The sequence below is a fragment of the Bidens hawaiensis genome, unplaced genomic scaffold (assembly GCF_021521415.1).
Source record: "Bidens hawaiensis isolate Kalapana, Puna unplaced genomic scaffold, B.hawaiensis_p1.1 tig00007028_1, whole genome shotgun sequence".
In the NCBI taxonomy this organism is placed as follows: Eukaryota; Viridiplantae; Streptophyta; class Magnoliopsida; order Asterales; family Asteraceae; genus Bidens; species Bidens hawaiensis.
In genome coordinates, this window is record NW_027491480.1 from 1,159,041 (window position 1) to 1,180,721 (window position 21,681).

At 34.9% G+C, this 21,681-nt stretch overlaps 3 protein-coding genes across 3 annotated transcripts; 2 read left to right on the top strand and 1 right to left on the bottom strand.

The window, feature by feature from the left end:
- The first annotated feature begins 11,849 nt into the window (after positions 1–11,849).
- On the top strand, positions 11,850–12,611 carry LOC143634206 (uncharacterized). The gene has a single exon (XM_077102359.1). It carries the CDS (start codon positions 11,850–11,852, stop codon positions 12,609–12,611), a length of 762 nt encoding a protein of 253 aa, XP_076958474.1.
- An 886-nt stretch (positions 12,612–13,497) lies between these two features.
- On the bottom strand, positions 13,498–17,192 carry LOC143634207 (uncharacterized). Its single transcript, XM_077102360.1, has 3 exons — positions 15,665–17,192; positions 14,528–14,859; positions 13,498–14,412 (listed from the first exon to the last, which is right to left on the bottom strand). The coding sequence occupies exons 1-3, from the start codon at positions 17,190–17,192 to the stop codon at positions 13,498–13,500; spliced, it is 2,775 nt and encodes a 924-aa protein (XP_076958475.1).
- Positions 17,193–17,254: 62 nt separating this feature from the next.
- LOC143634208 (putative UPF0481 protein At3g02645) lies at positions 17,255–17,983 on the top strand. Its single transcript, XM_077102361.1, has 2 exons — positions 17,255–17,307; positions 17,414–17,983. Exons 1-2 carry the CDS (start codon positions 17,255–17,257, stop codon positions 17,979–17,981), a joined length of 621 nt encoding a protein of 206 aa, XP_076958476.1. The 3' UTR covers positions 17,982–17,983.
- Positions 17,984–21,681: the final 3,698 nt, after the last annotated feature.

Genomic DNA, 21,681 nt, shown 5'->3' on the forward strand with positions numbered 1-21,681 from the left:
TCGAAGATCAAACAACATATGAATGTGAATGAGTAAATGAATGAATGATTGATTATTACTTACCTCTAGGGTTTATGCTGGATATGATGAAAATTGAATAATAAGAAGAAGAAGAAGAAGAAGAATATTAATTTAAAGGAGTCAAATTAATAGTTGTTTGCTGATATATTTTTGGGGCTTGATGATTTCTTTGTGATTAATGCTTCTTATTAATTATTATTATTATTATTATTATTATTATTATTATTATTATTATTATTATTATTATGTCATTCTATTTCAAATTGTATTCAAGGGGTCGGAACACATAGATTTGGTTTACTTTATAATATAATATGCGTGTGTACGGGTCGATTTGGTTTGGTCATTATCCTCAACTCAATTAACCAATTGATTTGGTCTATTTGGTTTTCTTTCTGTTTTTGGTTCGGTTAGTTTTGATTCAGTTTGGTTATTGGTTACCCATATTTTATAATGAAGAAAAGATATTTGGAGGACTAAATATAAAGAAAGGATGAGTGTTAGGATCAGCTGGGTTATATTTCATAATTTGGGGGACTAAAAGTGAATAATCGATCTTTAATTCACTTGAAATATCGTCAAAGTTATTTCAATCAATCAAGCCCTGTATATCCCACCGCATAGCACGCTATCGGTAGGGTCAGGGGAGGGTGGGATGTAGGCAAGTCTTTCCTCTATCCGAGAGAATAGAGAGGCTGCTTCCAGAGAGACCCCCGGCTCATAAAGCTACATAAAGGTAATCATAGTAAACATACATCCTACAAGCAAAAGACACTTAGCAATACATAGATAACAAACTATCAAAAAAGCATGGAATCTGTAACATACTAAGAAAGGGGCATAAGAATCAAAAAGCAGCATCAAACAAAAATATATTCATAAACACAAGGAGCAAGGCTAGCCAACTAGACCCTAAATAGAAAGCTAAGCTAACTAGGTACCTTTCCCTAGAAGTCGCTAACCTTAATTCTACGTCTCCACGAATCTCTATCCTGGACCATGTTCTCAGAGAGGTGCAACTCTGTCAAGTCATGTTTGATTCTCTCATCCCAAGTCAATTTAGGTCTGCCTCTGCTCCTCTTTCCTTCCACAATGAAGGCTTCCACATTGGTTATTTGAAAAGGTTAATGAAAGTCTAGGGTTTAGTTACAAACTGTCTATTTTGATTTTTGTAATCTGATCAGTGATCACATTGGTTAAGTTTTAGTTTCGGAATTAACAATGGATTCACCCACCTCTAAGTTGTTTAAGATCTTGGCTGCTCTTGTATTTAATTTTAACAATTTATGTTAAGTTAGTCGGTGATTCAGACACCGATTTATCAATTGCCACTTGATATCATATAAGGTTTCATAGTTTGCTTCTCAAATACTTTATGCATACAAGCTTGATATCACACAAGGAACAAGGAAAGATAGAAGTAACAAAAACCACATTTTTTTCACTACTTGAAAGAAAAGAATTAATTTTAGGAAATATATTAATAACGAGCTAAACTAAGAAATTAAAAATATCTCAACATCAAAGTACGACAATCAAGAGTGTTTGGTTTTTGGGTTCACCTGAATCATAATATTTTCACCTAGTAACCGAACCACAAATCTTCATTCGGTTTATCATTCTTCCAGGTTAGGTGTTTTCAGGTTTTAATTAGTTCGGGTCTCGGGTCGGGTTCAGTCTTAGAGTGCAGTTAAAAAAACCCACCCTTATTGGTGTGTATGAGAAGTGACCTCAATTATGGACTAGATTTTCAATATGGTTTTCTTTGATTAAAATCATTAAAGTTATTTATCAAAAGGGGTGTATTATTTATAAATAGGTTAAAACTAATTTATATTTTTATTTTGTAAATAAAAATAAAAGGATTGAAAAGTTGAAGCCTTTAAGGTGAAGATGAATGTATGACAGTGGGGCAGTACGAGCGATTTTACGATGATGTAGTAGCTTCTTTGTTTTTTATGATTAATTTTATGACACACATATGGTTACGATTCATTCGAGCTAATGCTAAGTGAACACGTACCATTTTGGCATCCATTTTTACTCCAAACCTAGTTTAAAATAAATTACGAACGCCCTTAGCATTAATGGGTCAGCGTGACAACGTTGGTTTGATGTTTGCCAACTATTCCTTGCGATGTATGCTAGGCTTCGGGAGCCCATATTTAACTCCACTACCATTTAATGACACCAAATCAACGTTAACTAACGCCTGAAGTATTTCATATTTGTAAAAGTCCCATAAGACATTCAAATTCCATTTCCCACATCATACTTCACATATGTTCAATTCTAATGTTTGATCCCACAAGATAATGCACACAAATATAAACATCTATATCATCCAAGTTTCCACTTATCTGGGTCATCATTCAATTCATTAAACACATCACACTACAATTTTTTAAATAAAACTTGTATTTAAAAAAAATCCAAACGATTTACAATGAAGTGGCCAGTAAGCGGGCAACATACTGCGCCGCAAACCCAATCTTACTACATTTTCATTTCACCTTTGTCCTTTGTCGATATTATGCGAGTTTGAACTTTCCCCATAACCATTTGAAGTTTATGGACCTCACTATGCTAATTAATATTTATTTCAACGGTCATCACGAAGTTCTTTGATCTATACAAGCAAAGTTCACAACCTGTAGTATGAGAATCAAATTGTCATTATGATTGTTCATATCTTCTGTCACTTTATTAAGTTCTTAGAGCATTCTCATCCAACCCCTCATATTATGTGAGGGGTGTTTTTATAATTTAGAGAGTGATTCAATGTGTTGTGAGTGAAGAGTTTTTATATTTTAGAAAAAGTAGTGATTTTTCTGTATATTTGAAAAGTTACTGTTCATCCCCTATAATTTTTTAATATATTTTGAAAGTGGTTGTGAGTGAAGAAAAGAGAAAATGTAATGATAAAAGGTATAAAAAGTATTATTTAATTGAAATGGAGAGAGAAAATAAAGTAAGTTTTAGTGTAATTTTTGGTTTAGAGATAGGGGGGTTAGAGCATTCTCATCCGGTTCTTTAAATTTTTGTGAGTGAAGTTTGTAAATTACAGGGTGAGGTTTTAAATGATTGTAAGTGTAAATTATAGGGTGGAGAGAGAAAATTTAGTGATTGTTTGTAAATTTGGGGAAAGGGTTGTGATTTTTTGTAAATTATAGTATGGAGAGAGAAAATTGTAATGATTAAAGTACAAAAATGTACAAAAAAAATATATTATTTAATTAAACAGAAGAGCCAAATATAGTGTTTTTAGTGTAATTATAGAAATAGGGATAAAGAACCCGATGAGAATGCTCTTAGACCTCAATTTTAAAGAAGGGTTCACCACTATACAAGACAATTCAAATACTATAGCATGCATGCATAGTTTGAAATCAAGTCAAATCTATCTATACTATACTAGGTTAGAACCTATGTAATACACGGGTTTGTAATAAAACAAAAGTAACTAAATAATTAATATAATAACATGAATGATTTTGGTTAGAAATAAGAAAAGTATAACTTTTTCAATAAGAAATAACACGGTAATGCCATTAATAGAGAGCAAGTCAGCAAACCATAAAACAAATTATTAAAATATAGCAAATCCGAAAATATCAAACTACAAAAAGGAAATAAATTGTCATGAACCACAAAAGTGTGGAAACATAATTAAACAAAGACAAAGGACAAAATTATTATTCATGGTGATGAGTTTTGCTTGACATGGCGGCACCATCTTCAAGATCATAAACGTCAACCAACTTAGGTTTAGGTCTTGATCTTTAGATTAAACGAACGGTGTGTTCAATAGAAACATTGGTACCTTCTATTATGTTTTGAAGATTGGAGACCGGCATAGCCGACTCACCCTTTCCAGAATAATGCTTCCTGAAATTTTAAAAAGACACATCATAAAATAATATAGAAAAATCAAAATTGTAATAAAGTATATAAGTAATAATATTATAATAAACTCTTGACATACAAACTATTAGCTGACTTGAACTTTGCCATAGATTCAACATTAAAATTTTCGGATTCTGAAGGGTACACGCTGATAATAATTAAATGTGTTACACTACTACTAAACATGTTAAATGGTAGTAATTTGTTATCCACATAGAAAAAATTGATCTATAAATACCTGACCCCGGTTTATAATCAATTAGCTTTTATATACCTGCAGACATATCATGAGTATTCATCAAGTTATAGTTAGAAAGCAAATTTGTTTTCTATCAATTTCCTTGAAAAAAAATTATAAATAAATATGCATACCTGTTCACCATGACCAACCAACTCAGATGCAATTTTAGACAACAACTTTTTTGTATTCCAAGACTTTGATACATGGTCTAACAGATAAAACAAACTAAGAATAAATACTTTTATTCAAAGTAAAAACATAAATTTAATGATCGATTACAGACGAAATACAAATCTGAAGTGTTTAGAGCTGCACTAAAAGATACTGTTACAACAACTACATAATCAAAGATTGAATATTAAAACAATCCGTAACAAATTATGTTTAGTTCATGCGCATGCTAACCATTGGAAACAGTTGATGATAAAAACACAATCCAAAATGTATAAAAATCATTAAAAATGACAATTAATAAATTACCAGTATGCAAAGATTTTACATAACAAAACAAATATAATGCATTATTCCATAATACACCACCGGCTTTTGAACACTTTCAGCAACAACCTCCAATATTGCAAAATGTATAACTACATCAAATCTGTATAATTATTGTTATTACTCTACATGCTCACTTATTTATATGCAAACTACAATGAGTAAATAATAAGCTTAATTTATGGAGGGAATAGAACAAAAAAAGGTAAAAAAAAATAATAATAACCGAATCATGAATTGTATAAGCATTTAAAAAAAATTCCTCAGCACGTAACATCCGGTATTGATCATTAACGTTCTCGACCTTTTTGTTCAGAGGAAAACTCTGTGTATACAAACTATTTCAGAAGCAAAATAATAAAATTCAATAGAGTTAAAAAGACTTAAAAGTAAAAAACCAAGTCAAGTAAGCAGCAAAAAACTTGAAACTATCAAAGTTCTACATCTTTATGAGATAACTCAGCCTTTTTAACATACCACAACTAAAGTTCATTCATTCAGGCAGTATATCGGGCACTTGGCGTGCAACCTTAGAAACAAACATAGATATTGAAATCCTACCTTGGAAAATAGCCACTTATATATGCACTTATTCCATTATATGATCACACCTACAATCAATAAGAATACTCAATTAACATCAGGGTTTCCATCAATCTTACTATCAAAGGATGGTTTATGTTACATTATTGACAAAATTTATGTTTTAGGGTTTCAATCAATCGCTCTTTCTCAGCGAATATTCACAAATTAGATGAAAGAACATAAACAGATTCATACATCGTTTATTGAAACATAAACAGATTAGGATTTATTGAATGAAAAAGTTTTATGAATGAATTTATATACCAGATAGATAGATAGATGAACGTTGATGATGCTTGAAGTAGGGAGAATTTCGTCATCAGAGATAACCATGGAGATTAGGGTTTGTTGAGTAAGATAGGTATATCGATGGGTCAGTTTAAAGAATCCGGGTCAGACCCGTAAGGCTTCAAAATTAAAAAAAAAAAAGGAATTGATGAAGGATTATATGCAGATGGACAAATTGTTGGATATGAATGCCATGCGGTAAAAAGAAGGATTCTGGTGAACTGTTGTTTAAAATCCACTCTTTTATTAGATACGGAGATAATAAATAAAAGTTTTTTCTTGACACATGTCATTTTCCGGTTTATTCTTACTCTTTTTTTCCCGTTTTCTTTCCTATTAATTATACATTAAACATACTTTCTACAATTGCTTTTACAAAATATATTTTACTTAAAAAAAGGTTAGGTTTATTTATTAAACATTTTTATAATTAAGCACTTTTCATCATTTAACTTCTCTAATGTGAATTATATCGTATTTTATATATAAAAAAACATTTACAAATATATGAATTATTTTAGCACTTAAAACTTACTTGGGTTCATTGTTAAAAACACGTGGATCTTTAACTGAACCAAACCCGTCTTCTTTTTCTCTGTAGCCGTAATATCTTTCTTTCTATCCATTTATTGCTGATCAAAACTAGGGGTGTTCTTCGGGTTTGTTTTTCGGGTTTCGGGTTTTTCGGGTCAGGTTCTTCGGGTTTCAAAGTTTTAAATCTTGACTCGAAACCCAACCCAAATCTCTTACGGGTTTTTCGGGTTCGGGTTTTTTCGGGTTGGGTTAATCGAGTTTCGAGTATCCTAGAAAACAAACAAACAAAAGAAAAAAAAAATTAAGAACGACGATACTAAAATTAAAACAACATATTCTTCTTTGCTTATAACAAAATAATCAAATAACAAACCAACATAGCTTGATAAAACAATTCAAAAGAAGAGTAAAACTAACTCGAGCCTTAATCAATCGGTTGCTATTAGTAATAAACGGAAAACATAAATTAATAATAAACAATCGATCCATAATAGTTAGAATGACAACAGTCAATTAGAGCTAGATTATGATAACTTTAGTGGCTAAGACTTAGCTTATTATACATAAAAATATATTTAATTTTAAAACTATAAGTTTATTCGGGTTGACCCGAAACTTATAAATCAAACCCGAGAACCAACCCAAATTACTTCGGTTCAGGTTTGGGTTAGTCTTTTCTCGGGTTCGGGTTCTTCGGGTGGGGTTAGTTCGGGTACAGGTTTTTTCGGATCGGGTTTCGGATTTCGGGTAAAAGTGACAGCCCTAATCAAAACCATATTGATTGTCTTTTTCTAAACATTATTCGACTAATCAGAAGCTTTTTTCCACCTATGAAAGGTTCGTTTCGTTAAGATTGTACCAATTGTGTTCTCATAATACTATCCCACTTTAGTTATCATAATTTTAGTGTATCATCTAATGTTGCATCGAAGTAAATATTTAGAGATTTATGATTTATTTTTAAGTTTGTGACATATAGTTTCAATTTAACTTTGTACTTATTTAATGTAATACTTAACTTTATTTATCATTCTTTTATATTGTTTAATCCGTGCAGGATACGGATACCTAACCTAGTTTCTATATAATCACATAGTTTAATATGAACCAACTCTTAATACCTTGAGGAGGTGAATAGGTCATTTTTTTTTTGAATTTTTAAAAGGTTCAGAAAGCTTCTTTTGAAATCAAAGATACATGTGAGTAAATCGCACAAAGGATTAGGGATAGAAAGATATAAACAAACAGGCATCATAATGTATTTTGGTTTTGATGAAGGTTAACTATAGTTTAGTTCCCGGATAAAATTTGAGCACAGGTGTTGATATGTAGATAGGTAATCATACAAATCTATCTACACTATTAAACAAGATGATTTTTTTACATGACGTTATTTTAGGGCCTTCATATAAAATGCACGTAGATGTCATGTAGCTCAAGTACCATAACGAACTTAATCAAAATCAACCGAATTTGTCGAGATACCGCCTCAATGCCCGGGACTGACAACATTTGAATTTTTCCAGTGCCTGGGTTTGCTGACTAAATAAACATCCTTTTAAATATTTTATTTTACTTTACATATTAATCTTTTTATATGTTAATTTGATGAATTATTTTTTAAGGTTTTTAACGCTCAATTTTTACCACATGTATTTATATACCGTAAATTTTATCACATGTGTTAATTTGACCAAATCGGCCTATGTCCCATATGTTTTAGTTAATTAATGTCTCTCTGTCTATGTGACAATGACGTGATGATACCTTTTGTTAACTAGCCCCCTCCACTACACTTGTTCGTTTTATATGTCTATATTACCTATAAAACATATTGGATGTCTAAACCCCAAGTGTTAGGACGGTGAGTCGATGCGAATCGGTTGGTAAAGTGATCTAAATTATACATATTATTAAATAAATATTTCATACACTTTTGAGTAAGTTTAGGGCTATTCATATTAAATAATTTTCATAAGTGGTTCATATGTTTATTTTATGGTTTCAAGTGATAACGAAATAAATTAAAGTATTTTTATTAAACTTGAGACCAACGAGTTAATAGTCAAGTAGATTTTTTATTTATTTATTATTATTATTATTAATGTTATTATTTGTATTATGGTTACTACTAAAATACAATATTATTCAAACTTAGTAACATATGAATTAATAATTAAAATAATGTGATCTTTAACTTTGAACAAAATCATTGACTACATCAATTAATTAAGAGCATGTTTTGGATTAAGTTTAAAAATTATTTATTGGATTTTTTAAAAAGTCATTTTGGAAAGCCAGGATTTGGGGCTTTTAGAAAACTACTTTTTAACCCTTTTCAGAAAGCTAAAATAAAAAAGATTTTTGTGATTGCCAAGCACATTTTAATTTATTAGCTTTTTGAAAACATCGATAAACCAGTAAGCATTTTTCAAACTCAATCCCGAACATTCTCTAAATCATGTTTTGTGTTAACTTAAAATATTTGTGAGTATGGCCCACGTTAGAATAAAGAGAAATATCTACGGGTTATAGTAATCATGGGCTAGGTGTAAAATATGGCTTGGGGTTTAATTAAATCGTTGGCCACCACTATTAAAGATGCGGAGAACCCTACGAACTGGAGGAGAAAGGAGTCAGCAATATTATTATTATTGATTTTTGAGAGGCTGCCGCAAAAAGAGAGAGCAAGCCATTGGTTCGAGTAGAGAGTGTTTGGATTCAACATCTACTCATCCAAACATCATTATTATTTGGTTTGAATTTATCGTTTTCGTCATGAACTCCTTATTTGAACTTATTTATTTTGGTTTGTTCTTGAGTATGGTTGTTGGCTAACCCCCAAACTGCCTAGGTTACGATGAACTTTTGTTGACACTGGATTTTAGTTTGGATTTTGTCTTTGTTATGGTTTATGATTAAGTAAGAGGTTTATTGATTTTATTCGATGCATATGTGTGCTTAGGATTGTTTGATGAACTTTATTGTTTCACAGTTTCCTTGGTGATTGTTTCATATGATAGGATTCTGTTAGGTCATCTACTGTGTATTTTTAACTAGTTTGTATTTGATTAGCAATAAAACCTAGGAACAATATTAATAAATCAAGTAGACCTAAGTGTGTTGCTAATCTAAATAGCTATAAGGTGATAGATTATATGATAAGCTTTGGTTGTTTAAATTGCTAGATTTAGTTTTTTATAAGGAGCCCGTCTGGATTTGCTTTATCATCCTTGTTTATTTAGTCGAGTGATTACTTTAAACTACCTTTGATTTCCGCGCTATAAGGTAGGATTTCTTATAGAGTTACTTGTCATAAAATAAATTAGTCACCGTAAGCGAGTCTAATTAAACCGGTAATTTTAATAGCTTACTAGGATTCCATAAGTGTCTCTTTGAGAATGGTCGAGGGTCATGTTCGGTTTCACATTAAGTGAATAATTTAAGATCCCGGTTCCATAACATAACATTTTCCAACTAGTTGATAACCGATGCATTAGGGATTCTAGCATAGGTGGTTACTTATCATCTGAATTAAATTCGAGTTCTAAGTCGAGTCGTCTTTAGTTTTATTAATTAGTTTAATATTAGTATTTTAGTTAAACCCCCCTTTTTAATAAAATAAATAGTCGTGTATGTAGTTAAATCTAATTTAGCTAGTTAACGTAATTTAAAGAGTCTGTGGGTTCGATATCCGGACTTACTTAGCTGTATTAGAGTCGATCGGTACACTTGCCGGTTAGTAGTTTTAGTTAAGTTTAAGAGTCTAGAATTTATAATACTTGGTGTCTAGATTAGCGTGCTTTTATATAACTACTTTTAGCACATAAGTCAGTATCTGATACGCTCCTTATGGTATAAACACATGCAGTAAAATTTTAGCGTTAAAAACCTAAAAAAATAATTCATCAAATTAACATATAAAAAGATTAACATGTAAAAGAAAACAATATATTTAACATGATGTTTATTTAGTCAGCAAACCCGGGCACCGGAAAAATTCAAACGTTATCGGTCCCGAGCATTGAGGCAGTAACTCGACACAAATTCGGTTGATTTTGATTACGCTTGTTACAGTATTGGAGCTACAAAACGAAGAAATTTATAAAAATTAAGGTGGACCAATGGCAAATTGTTTATTTGGGGGGGGGGGGGGGGGGCGTTGATTGGTAAACTTACACGTTGGTGAAACCTAAGCGTTGAGACAGTGAGTCTACGCGAATTTGGTCGGTCTCCGTCAGCTTCGTTATAGCACCGAAACTAAAAAAAAATTGGCGTTTTGTCTGTTTCCTATACGTTCGTTATGATAACTGAACTAAATAAAACAAAAAAAATCACAAATTAATATGTTGTCGTCAAGTGCCCAATAGAGCACTTGCGGCACCAAAGTTATATATATATATATATATATATATATATATATATATATATATATATGGGAGGTTTCAATTAAGAACCCCTTTGAGTTTTAAGAACTCGAAAAAACTCAGTGTAACGATTTTTTTTTTGAATTTTTTTACACATACGTAATATATGTAAGTTACATACACGTAAAAAAATTACAGAATTTTTTACGCATCGAGTCGACTTTTTGCACATGTGTAGCGGACCTAAAAGTTAGTGTAACCACTTACATATTTATTCTCTTTCCTACTTTGACTTTTTTGCCAGATTTAATCTTAATCATATATTCCAATCCATTTAATTAAATGTGTGGCATAGAATTGTATTTTTAAGTTCTTAAAATTTAACATGGTTCTCAAAATATCCCTCACCTATATATATATATAGTAGTAATTTGTTATATAGTAATTATAATAATTATTTTAGGGTTAAGTTATTATACAAATAGGGACAAAAATAAGAAATATAAGAATGATTTGTAGCCACATAAAAGAAACCCCTCAAAGAATTTTTAAAAAAATTAATAAAAAAATCATAACTCAAAATTTAATAAAAAATAAAAAAGTAAAAACATAAAAATAATTCCACCGTCTTTCTCGTTATTAAAAAAAAACACAATGTTGAGGGAAAAAGATCATTGTGTCTTTTTGTTTATCGTTGTGGTTTATGTTTATTTTCGTCTTGATTGTGTATTTTTCCTTGACAATGTGTCATTTTTTCTTGATATTGTGTTATATTTTGTTCGACATTGTGTTATAATTTGCGATCTATTATGTCTTTTGCTCATTTTCGTCATTGTGTCTTTTCGATGTTTTTTTTTTGAACAGGGATGAAGGGGAAACATTTTAGTGTTTTAAAATTTTTGATTGAGTTATGATTTTTTATTATTATTTTTTGAATTTGTTTTAAGAGGTTTTTTGTGTGGTCACAAATCTTTCTCACATTTATAATTTTTATCCATTTTTATTTTAATTTTTTCCATTATTTTATATTGATTGCATATAAAATAATAAAATACAAATTTAGGTTATTTATATTAAATTAAACTGAAGATAAAAAAACATAACTTACCTTTTTAAGTCATGTGAAACTCGTGGGAATAACTTTATATATACATTTAAGTTAGGCATATTATCCATTATAATATTCCAAATTGAATGATAGTAACTTCTTAACTTCATTTGTAGACAAGGCTAAATAGTAAATTTCAAGATTAGTACCTATATATATAACCATAACCATAACCATAACCATAACCATAACCATAACCATAATAACCATAACCATAACCATAACCATAACCATAACCATATATAACCGAGCTCCGACTTATGATCCCATAATCACAAATCCTAAACCCTGAAAACCAAAAATGCCGATGCAACAATATCAAACCCAAGGCCGCAACGAGGTCATTGACTCGATTACTAACTCGGTCACTGACACTTCCACACGGTTAGCAATCGTTCGAATCTCCAGAATTCCACCCATGTTGAAAGAGACACACGACTACGAGAAATATATTGTTCCAAAGGTTGTCTCCATTGGTCCATACCATAATGGGAATCCGAAACTTGAGTTGGTCGAGAAACTCAAGCCTATTTTCGCGACGAAGCTCGTTGAAAACAACAAAGAGACCCTAGAAAGTTTGTACAGTAAGCTTGAAGAACCAGATACGGTGCGAGAATTAAGAAGCTTCTATGAAGAAAACTCGACAACCAGGTTTAGCGATATGGACTTTGCTAAGATGATGTTGTTGGATGGCTGTTTTATCTTGTATTACATTGAATACCTTCTTAGCGGGTTACTTGAAGATTGTAGAGAGCTAAACAGCCACCAGATTGTCTTTATTCGTCAAGATTTGTTCTTGTTGGAGAACCAGATTCCTTTCAAAGTTCTAAACTTGTTGATGAAAATCAATACCGATTTTCACAAGAAATTAAAAGGGTTAATGAAAGGTAATATTCTGGCATATCGGAAGCCAAAAATAAACTTGTTTGAAACAATGTTTGGTTGCCTAGATGATCAGCGCTTTCTAGAGGAGCGAGACATGGAATTAATCGGCGACAGTAAACCAGATCATCTTCTCCAATTTCTTCATCGTGATCTTACCAAAATGCTAAATTTCCCATGATTAGATTGGTAGGTGGAAACAATTACTCATAAAATGGATGGAATATCAGAGAAGATCTTCTTGTTATTTTTTGTGTATTATCAAAGGTAAATACAATATGGTATATATGCAAAAGACTAGCAAGTAAAATAAGGAAATAGCCAAACATAATGGCTGAAATTAAGGGAAATCAAAGGAGTAAAATAAGGGCAGTAATAGTGCCAGTGATTTCGTTCCTAATATTCCCCCTCAAGTTGGAGCGTGTAAATTTCTAACGCCCAACTTGTCGAGAAGAAAACGAAGTTGTTGAGTCCTCAAGCCTTTTGTAAGGAGATCGGCAATTTGCATTGTGGTGTCGATTTGATGAGGTTGTACTTCACGTGACTCCACATGCTCTCGAACAAAATAGCAATCCATCTCAACATGTTTGGTCGTTCATGAAAAACGGGGTTGTTGGCAATGTGACGGGCGGCCTGATTATCACAGAATAAAGGGGTCGGTCCCGTTGGAGCAATGCCGAGTTCTTTTAACAGCCAACGTACCCATAGGACTTCACTAACGGTTGATGCCATGGACCTATATTCCGCTTCGGCCGAAGACCGGGAGACGACAGATTGTTTCTTTGTTTTCCAAGATATTGGAGCGCCACCAAGTAAAAGGAGATAACCGGTTCGGGATCTTTTTGTGTTCGGACATCCTAACCAATCTGAATCACAATACGCGGTGAGAGTGGTTCCTCCCATTCGCGGTAAGAGAACCCCTTGTCCCGGTGTGGCCTTGAGATATCTTAAAATCCGATGTACGACATCCATGTGTGTTTGTCTAGGGTCGGCAACGAATTGGCTTAGAATGTTTACCGAGTAGGCAATATCGGGTCTTGTGGCCTGGAGATAGAGTAGTCTTCCCACTATTCGGCGGTATTGGTTAGCATCGACCTTTGCTTCACTTTCAGCTTATCTAACTTGAGGTTTTGTTCAATGGGAAATAAACTTGGTCTACATCCTTGTAGGCCGCAGTCATCAAGAATGTCCAAGGTGTATTTTCTTTGGGTAAGAACCAAGCCCTCGGTGGTTCGAGCTACTTCGATGCCAAGAAAATATTTGAGTCTTCCAAGATCTTTTATACTAAACCTTTTATTGAGTTCATCTTTTGTGCTTTGTATATTTTTAGTGTCGTTGCCAACAATAATCACATCATCTACATAGATAAGTGCTGCCACAAAACTCTGTCCTCTTTGTTGAAGAAATAGGGAGTGATCAGCTTTAGATTGATTAAAACCGAGCTTAAGAAGAGAATTGGTGAACTTTTGATACCAATTCCTAGAAGCTTGTTTTAAACCATATAGAGACTTTCGCAACCGACAAACCCTTGTTTCTCCTTCTTGTGCAAATCCTTGAGGGATTTTCATGTATACTTCTTCATCCAAGTCGCCGTGCAAGAAGGCATTGTTATCATCTAATTGGTGGATGTCCCAATCTTTCTTGACGGCAACGGCAAGAAGTGTACGTACCGTTACCAACTTGGCGACCGGGGCTAAGGTATCATGGTAGTCAATCCCTTCCAACTGAGTAAAGCCCTTTGCCACCAGTCGGGCTTTATATTGTTCAACCTCACCGTTCGGTTTGTTTTTTATTTTATAGACCCACTTTGAGTCGATGGCACGTTTTCCTTCCGGTATGCTTTCAAGGGTCCATGTACCATTATTTTCAAGAGCACAAATCTCCTTTTTCATGGCTTCCTTCCACCTGTCATCTTTTATTGCTTGGTGAAAATATTTTGGCTCATCGGTGGAATCGATGGCCGCTAAAACAACTTTATGAGACTTTGAAAAATTGTCATAAGAAACGAAATTGGCTAAAGGATATACCGTAGAGGAACTTTGATTTGGCGGGGCGTGCGGAGAGTCGATCGATGGGGGGGGGGGGGCGGAGCTGCACTTGAAAATCTTGAAATCGTTTGGGTTGACTTCTATTACGTTTAGGACGGGTGGTTTCAGGTTCAGCTATCGGTTGCTCTTCTTGGATTGGCTCATGTGGGCTTTCAAAATGTGAACCCTCTGTTGCTTCAGTGGCATGTGGTTGTTCTTCAGAAGGTGAACCCATAGGAAGCCCATGGTTAGTGGGTTCTATGGGGTTTTCTAAAATTGAGCCCATGTCACCATTTTCTTGGCAGTGCACTTCAGTGTTAATTTCTTGAGATATGGACTTGTGTACATGAATTTCTTCATAATTGGTTGCGAAGTTTGGAGGGTCAAGAAAGTCCTTGGGCCCTGGTTCTTCGATGATTTTATCAAAAATAAACTTTTGCTCATGGAATCTTACGTCCCGAGAGATAACTAACCTTTTGTTTTCCATATCAAATATTTTATAGCTTTTCGTTCCTAGTGGGTACCCCAAAAAATACCCGGTCTCCCTCGTATTTCGAATTTATCCCCTTTTGCCTCGGTGCTTCTATAATAAGCCAAGCAACCAAAAACTTTCATGAAGTTATAGTCGGGTTTTTGTTTAAAAAGAATTTCATACGAGGTTTTGTTACCAACAACTTGAGATGGTAATCGATTAATAATGTATGTGGCCGTTAAACACACTCGCCCCACAATTTCTTTGGTAAATTAGCCTCGAATCTCAATGCTCGAGCGGTGTCAAGAAAATGTCTATGTTTTCTTTCCACCACACCATTTTGTTGAGGAGTGTGTGGACATGTGCTTTCTAAAATGATTCCATGATCATTATAAAAAGCAATCATATCTTTGGAAGTAAATTCACCACCATTGTCACACTTGATCCTTTTGATGGATTTCCCAAATTGAGTTTTCACCATATTATGAAAATTTTTCAAATGACTACTTGCTTCGTGTTTGCATTTTTACAAAAAAATCCAAACGGCCCTACTAAAGTCATCAACAATCGTTAAAAAATAACTTGCTCCCGATAAGAAAGGGATACGATATTTCCCCCAAATGTCACAATGTATTAAATCAAAGCAATCAACAGTTTTGATCTCACTATTTGAAATAGGAAGTCGTGTGTGGTTTGCTTTTGAGCAAGAATCACACATTTTATTGAAAGAGGTACAATTAAGAAAATCAATTTGAGTGAACTTTTCACCGGAGGCGTGACCCAATCTTTTATGCCACATATCACTTGTTGTCATCATGGCTTGTCTCTCCTTTCCAATCATCCCCATCCGGTACAAACCCCTCTTGCACTCACCCGCACCAATCAAGTTCCTCGTGTACAGCTTCTGCATAACACAAAAATCAGGAAAAAATGTTATGGCGGACTGCAAGTCGTTGCTCAAACGACTTACCGACAAGAGGTTACATGTGAACTTTGGTATATACAAGACCCCTTTTACTTTGGTTCCCCATGGCAACGTACATTCCCCTCTCCCTTCAACTCGTATGGCATCCCCGTTGGGAATAAGAACAGGTGTCTCAATACGATTTTTAGTTTGATTTTCAAGTATATCAATGTCGTGGGTTATGTGTTCGGTGGAACCCGAATCCATTACCCAGTCATCATCGTTATTATACTTACCTGCCATATACGCGGATGGTGTTCTGTCTTCCTTTGATGTACCTTCTACGGCAGCAAAGTGTTTCAAAAACGTTTCATATTGGGTAGCTGTCAAACCTGAAATGGGACTCGGAGCCATCTCGGTGCAAGCTGCCTTGGATTTTGTTTCCTGTCTCTTTCGGTTTCCCTGCCACCATTCGGGATACCCGATTATTTTGAAACAGCCATCTCGGGAATGCCCGTCCCTTCCACAGAAAGTACAATGACTAACGACGTCACTAGACTTTGTCTCTTTCGGTAATGATTTGTCATGGCGTTGGCTACCTTCTCGCCGCCCATGCATGGTGGTTTTGAAGGCAGCTGTTTCCCTTGACGGCTTCTTATCTGCGGATATGGATCGGTGTTGCTCATCTTCTGAAACAAGACGGTATGCAGCCCCAAGGGTTGGAAACGGGTTCATGGCAAGCACCTGAGTTCGTATGACAGAATACTCATTTTCAAGACCCATGAGGAATCCATAGGTCTTTTCTTTTTGCCTATGCAGGTACAATTTCTTTCCAATGTCACATGTACAACCATTACAAGTGCATTGTGGGGAAGGCAATACGGTTTCTATTTCATCCCAGAGCCCTCGTAGCTTGGTAAAGTAGGCTGATACAGAAGAGTCATTTTGGTTTGTAGCGCTGAGCAACCGTTTCAGTTCATAGGCTCGTGGGGCGCTTTCCTTCCCGAACCGTTCAGTTAGATCGGCCCACATATCGGCAGCCGTGGCAGCGTACTTGACGCTAGCCCTGATGTCTTTGTCCATTGCGGTTGTGAGCCACCCCTTAATCATGGCGTCACACCGCATCCAGAGCGAGTAATCAGCGGAAGTCTCTTCGGGTTTTTTAATCGAGCCGTCAACGAAGCCTACCTTGTTCTTGGCAAAGAGAAAGTTCATCATCTCTTGAGACCAATCAGCGAAGTTACTGTCGGTGAGGACATCGTTGACGTGCATCTGTTTTGGGTAATCAGATGCATGGATATAGAGAGGAGAGTTGGGGTCCGGAGAGTTAGATTCCGGTGGGGTTTTGTCGCCGGCCATACTTTGTCGGCTAGGTTTTGTGAGTGGGCTGTGGATTAAGCCTGCTCTGATACCATCATAAAATGGATGGAATATCAGAGAAGATCTTCTTGTTATTTTTTGTGTATTATCAAAGGTAAATACAATATGGTATATATGCAAAAGCCTAGCAAGTAAAATAAGGAAATAGCCAAACATAATGGCTGAAATTAAGGGAAACCAAAGGAGTAAAATAAGGGCAGTAATAGTGCCAGTGATTTCGTTCCTAATAATTACAGGCCCACTTTTCCCAATGTTAGGGAGCTTGTGGATGCAGGGATTCATTTCAAGCCAAGCGACAGTATGTCCGTGGCTCATACTAATTTCGTTAAGGGCGGGTGGTGGTTTTCAGCAGCTGTTGAACTCCCTCCAATATACGTGAATGAAATGTGCTCACATGATGATGCATGGGTTATATCGTACGTATGCTTGCTTGATTCTCTTATTCAAGACCCTGAGGACGCTACGGTTCTTAGAAAAGCCGGGGTGCTAGAAAACTCGTTAGGAAGCGATAAAGAAGTTGCGGAATTGTTTAATAAGATAGGCACTGATTTAGTACCAAATTGGTTTGCATATATGGAAGCTAAGGGCGATATACAAAGGCATTATGAAAGTCGGAGCAACGCACTAATTTCCCAACTCAAGCTTTTTTCACTTTTTGGAGTGACATCTCTTTTTCTTAGTGCTATTCAAACATACTTCACTATTTGGAGTCTCAAAAGCGAATGCGATGATCTTTGCAAGTTTTTGAAGAAGAACCATCACTTATGAGCAGCGAGTGATCGAATTGTCGATTGTTGTTATTGTATCTTTAATTATGGTGTGTTATGTTTGATTTGTCAAGTATCAGTATTTAAGCTTATTATTTTCTTAAATAAGATAATTGTTTATTTTGAGTGTAACTATATATGTATGTGTAGCTATGATTGTTTAAAATAAATAAAGAGATGAGTTATTGTGATTTATATTGTGAGTACATGCAGAGTCATATCCATTTGTTCAAACTGTTTCTAGAAATCTTGCATCAATTTCATTTGCTTTGTAGGAACCATTTCATGCAAAGTAACACATTTACACACCAAGATAATAAAATGAATGTATTGGACTCATATATTTGGCAATTAGAACTCAGTAATCAAATTAGTACTCATCTAAACCAAAATATACTAAATATATTAATCAACCATAATTAAATTCCGTTAGCAGAAGTAGTCATGGGCTACGGCGGAGGCACGTGGTTCCCGACATGAAGAGTTAGAAGGTGACAACCATGACAAAAGACCTGAAGTTGAGTCAATCAAGTTCAGGTAAACAACAAAGGCATTAGCTAGGGTGTTTATTTTTATCTACGTGCTGATATACATTTTTAGTCAAAACGAAGTCAGGTCAAAACTTGACCCGTCTTAACGTCTCATAATTCGATATATATTTGACCTGAATTGATTTTAAGTAAAATTTATATTAGCACGCAAATAAATATAATCACGTCTCAACGGTATACTCGAAATTTTGTAAAACTCTATATTTTAAAAGTTATTAAAGAAAAACTATATATAAGTGAAATTAGTTATAATAATTAAATACTAAAGAAAAAAGAATAACTAAGTTTGGTCGTCCAAGACGGATTTCGATCAAAACTCGGCTAAGACGGATTTGAAACACTTTTGATTAGCTTAAACAAAACTCGTCCGTGAAGATGGATTTGGTTTAAAACTTATTTTCGACGATGGGTTTGAATGGATCTTTTGAAAATATTCATAAAACGGACATTTTAGGACTCTCTCATCAAAAAGGATATTATTGATGAAATTAAAGTTCAAGTTATTTATGAAATAAGAGCATGCCCAAATGTTGTGGGATCAAACAATATTGATCGGGTGTTGTTAAATGCTAGTGGAGTTAGATACAGGCTACCCAAAGCCCATGTCTATATACTTGGCAAACATTAAGCCAATGCTGAGTGTGTTCGTAATTTATTTTGAACTAGGTTTGGAGTAAAAATGGGTATCAAATTTATTTAGTAATGGAACCCTTATTAGATAATAAAGGGTGAATGTGCCTTAGGATATATGTAGGGCCAATATTCTATATTATTATTAGGATTGTGTATGTCGTTCTAGTTTACTTTTAGTCGGTGTATTACGTACTCGGTACGTTTATTTTGTAGGTTTATTATGTAAACTTTGGAGAAATGAGAACCCTATATAAAGGTCACTTAACCCATTTCTCCATAACTCAATATAACTCATTTACACAACTCGAAAGAAACAAAGTTCTCTCTGCTCATCTTCTTTTTCTTCTTTCTACCTTTAAGCAAATAAACCAAACAAACTAAGATCCGAGATCTGAGTGTTGTTGGTGATTTCCGTTAACGAACAACACGGATTGATCCGAGCAAAGTTGTTAGATCCATTCCAGAGGACCTACAATTGGTATCAGAGCGGGTCGAATCTTATGATTCAACTTTGTTCTTGATATTCGGGTTCTATTTCCGCTATTACCCGAACCGAGACGTTAATTCCGTAGAAGTTTTGAAAATAAAGTTTGAAAACTTGGAAATAAAGTGTGAAGATTTGAGGAAATAAAGGTGTTTGAAGTTCGCCTCGGGTTTCTAAATTTGGATTCACCGACACTTTTTGGGGTTCGTCTTAGAGTTTTTGTGCTAAACACGAAAGAGTCGATACTGGAAAAAGTCAGATATGTTGGTTATGCTTTAAATCAACAAGAAAAGGTATATTAGATGATGTTGTTTGGAAGCTGACTGGTTGAAACCGGAATACGATTTCCCGGCGATGGGTCGTCGGTGATATGGGTCGTCGGCGACCTGTTACGGTGGTGTACGGTTGTCTTCCCAGGTGGCTAAAGGACGATGACGGCATATGGCGGTTGTGTGTTTTGTTCACGGAGGTGACGGCGACAGAGCACGATTCTCCGGTAGGATGTGGCCGGCAACCTCACATGTGTACACATTTTGATTTTGAGAGGCGGCTAGTTCTTTGAAGGCAGCTGTGGATGATGAGTAGAGAGAGATGGGATACAGAGAACGGAAATAGGGCTTCCGGTGGGTACCGGATCTCCGGCGGTTTTCCGGCGGACGCCGCCGGTGGTGGTATGATATGGTGGCTGCTTGAGCTGTGGCTAGGGTTCCATAAAGCGTTTCTCCATTTTGATTGGCTGCTGGACCATATTCTTCCAAATGGGCTTGTCACCTACTGATTTGGGCCTACTAAATTTTGGTAGGCTTTTAAAAGTTGGACTATTAAATCATGGCTAGATCAAGCCCAATATAAGGTATTAATGGTTGTCTGTTGGACCTTTTGTTTTGACTTGGGTTAGATTATTTGTTTTGGGCCAGCTGATTAATTTGGGTGGTTATGAGAAATGGTTTTTGGGTGGAAAAGATTATTGTTCGGTTTGACCAAACTGAAGAAAGTCAAATTCGATCGGGTTTTCGTCTTGTTTAAGCGTGTTCAAAGCTTGTTATTTCTAAAGCGTTTGAGAAGTTGGATCCGAAAGGTGACCTTCGAACGAATTCATAAGTTTTGTTCATTTGATCATTGAATCCAGTAATTCGAGATCGATTTGTGGATATTCGAGCTCGTCTCATGCCTATATACAATTTAAGATCCGAAGAAGCGAGAACTACTTCAAGATTAAATATAGGTGGATTATACCTTGAGGGGGTGAATTAAATGAAGAGACATCAATTTATCGGGTGATTTGTGAAGATGCGAGACACGGTGAGACAAAGTTTTGAGATCACAAGTCAAGGGGGTGATTGTAAGGCCAAAAATGTGACTTGCGATATCAAATTACGAAACCCGTTATTTATTCAAGGTCAAGATAATAATTAATGTTGGCGAGCAAAACCGGACACGAAACGAGAGCTTCGGGACACGCGTTTAACTTCAACGGGAGAATGCTTCTAGAATGTTTTTTGTTTAGCTATAAATAGGGACATATGTTGTCTTTTATGTGTGTGTTTTCTAGTGTGTAAACAACCACCCAAGGGGAGCTCACCTTGGGTGGGATCGGTTCGTTTAATGTTATGAATTTTTATTACCGGTTACGGAGTCGTTCAATATTTTCTTTATATATTTGTTCGATCGTTTGTTTATACCGCACCCGTCTCGAGCGTTCGTTGTCGGATCCGGTTTCGGGACCTACAATATATCGATCCTTTATTTGCTGTTGAAGTAAATTACGTTGTTCCGCACCTCTCAAATACACTAACACGCTACTATATGCGATTGCACCTTTTTTTCCCTTCCTCCCAATGTCCTAAACATGTTTGTATACATGTATGTACAGACAAGTACCTATGCTTTGCCAAACAAAGGACGAAGGGAACACATGGTCTATAGAATCGTTCAAGCTCATACAACAGATTCAATACCGGGCCCGGAATAGTATTTATATGCAAGTTTTGACCTTTGTCAATAGTATAGATTTTTTTAAGATCTTTTTTATT

What these genes read in the sequence shown, in the direction of transcription:
- LOC143634206 (XM_077102359.1), top strand. Translation starts at nt 11,850, where the DNA reads ATGCCGATGCAACAATATCAAACCCAAGGCCGCAACGAGGTCATTGAC.
- LOC143634207 (XM_077102360.1), bottom strand. Translation starts at nt 17,192, where the DNA reads ATGGCCGGCGACAAAACCCCACCGGAATCTAACTCTCCGGACCCCAAC. An exon ending in TCAAATTGATTTTCTTAATT is followed by an intron (nt 14,860 to 15,664) that starts GTACCTCTTTCA and finishes TCGAAGAACCAG; the next exon opens with GGCCCAAGGACTTTCTTGAC. An exon ending in AACGATTTCAAGATTTTCAA is followed by an intron (nt 14,413 to 14,527) that starts GTGCAGCTCCGC and finishes AATTTTTCAAAG; the next exon opens with TCTCATAAAGTTGTTTTAGC.
- LOC143634208 (XM_077102361.1), top strand. Translation starts at nt 17,255, where the DNA reads ATGGATGGAATATCAGAGAAGATCTTCTTGTTATTTTTTGTGTATTAT. An exon ending in TTTTTTGTGTATTATCAAAG is followed by an intron (nt 17,308 to 17,413) that starts GTAAATACAATA and finishes AAATAAGGGCAG; the next exon opens with TAATAGTGCCAGTGATTTCG.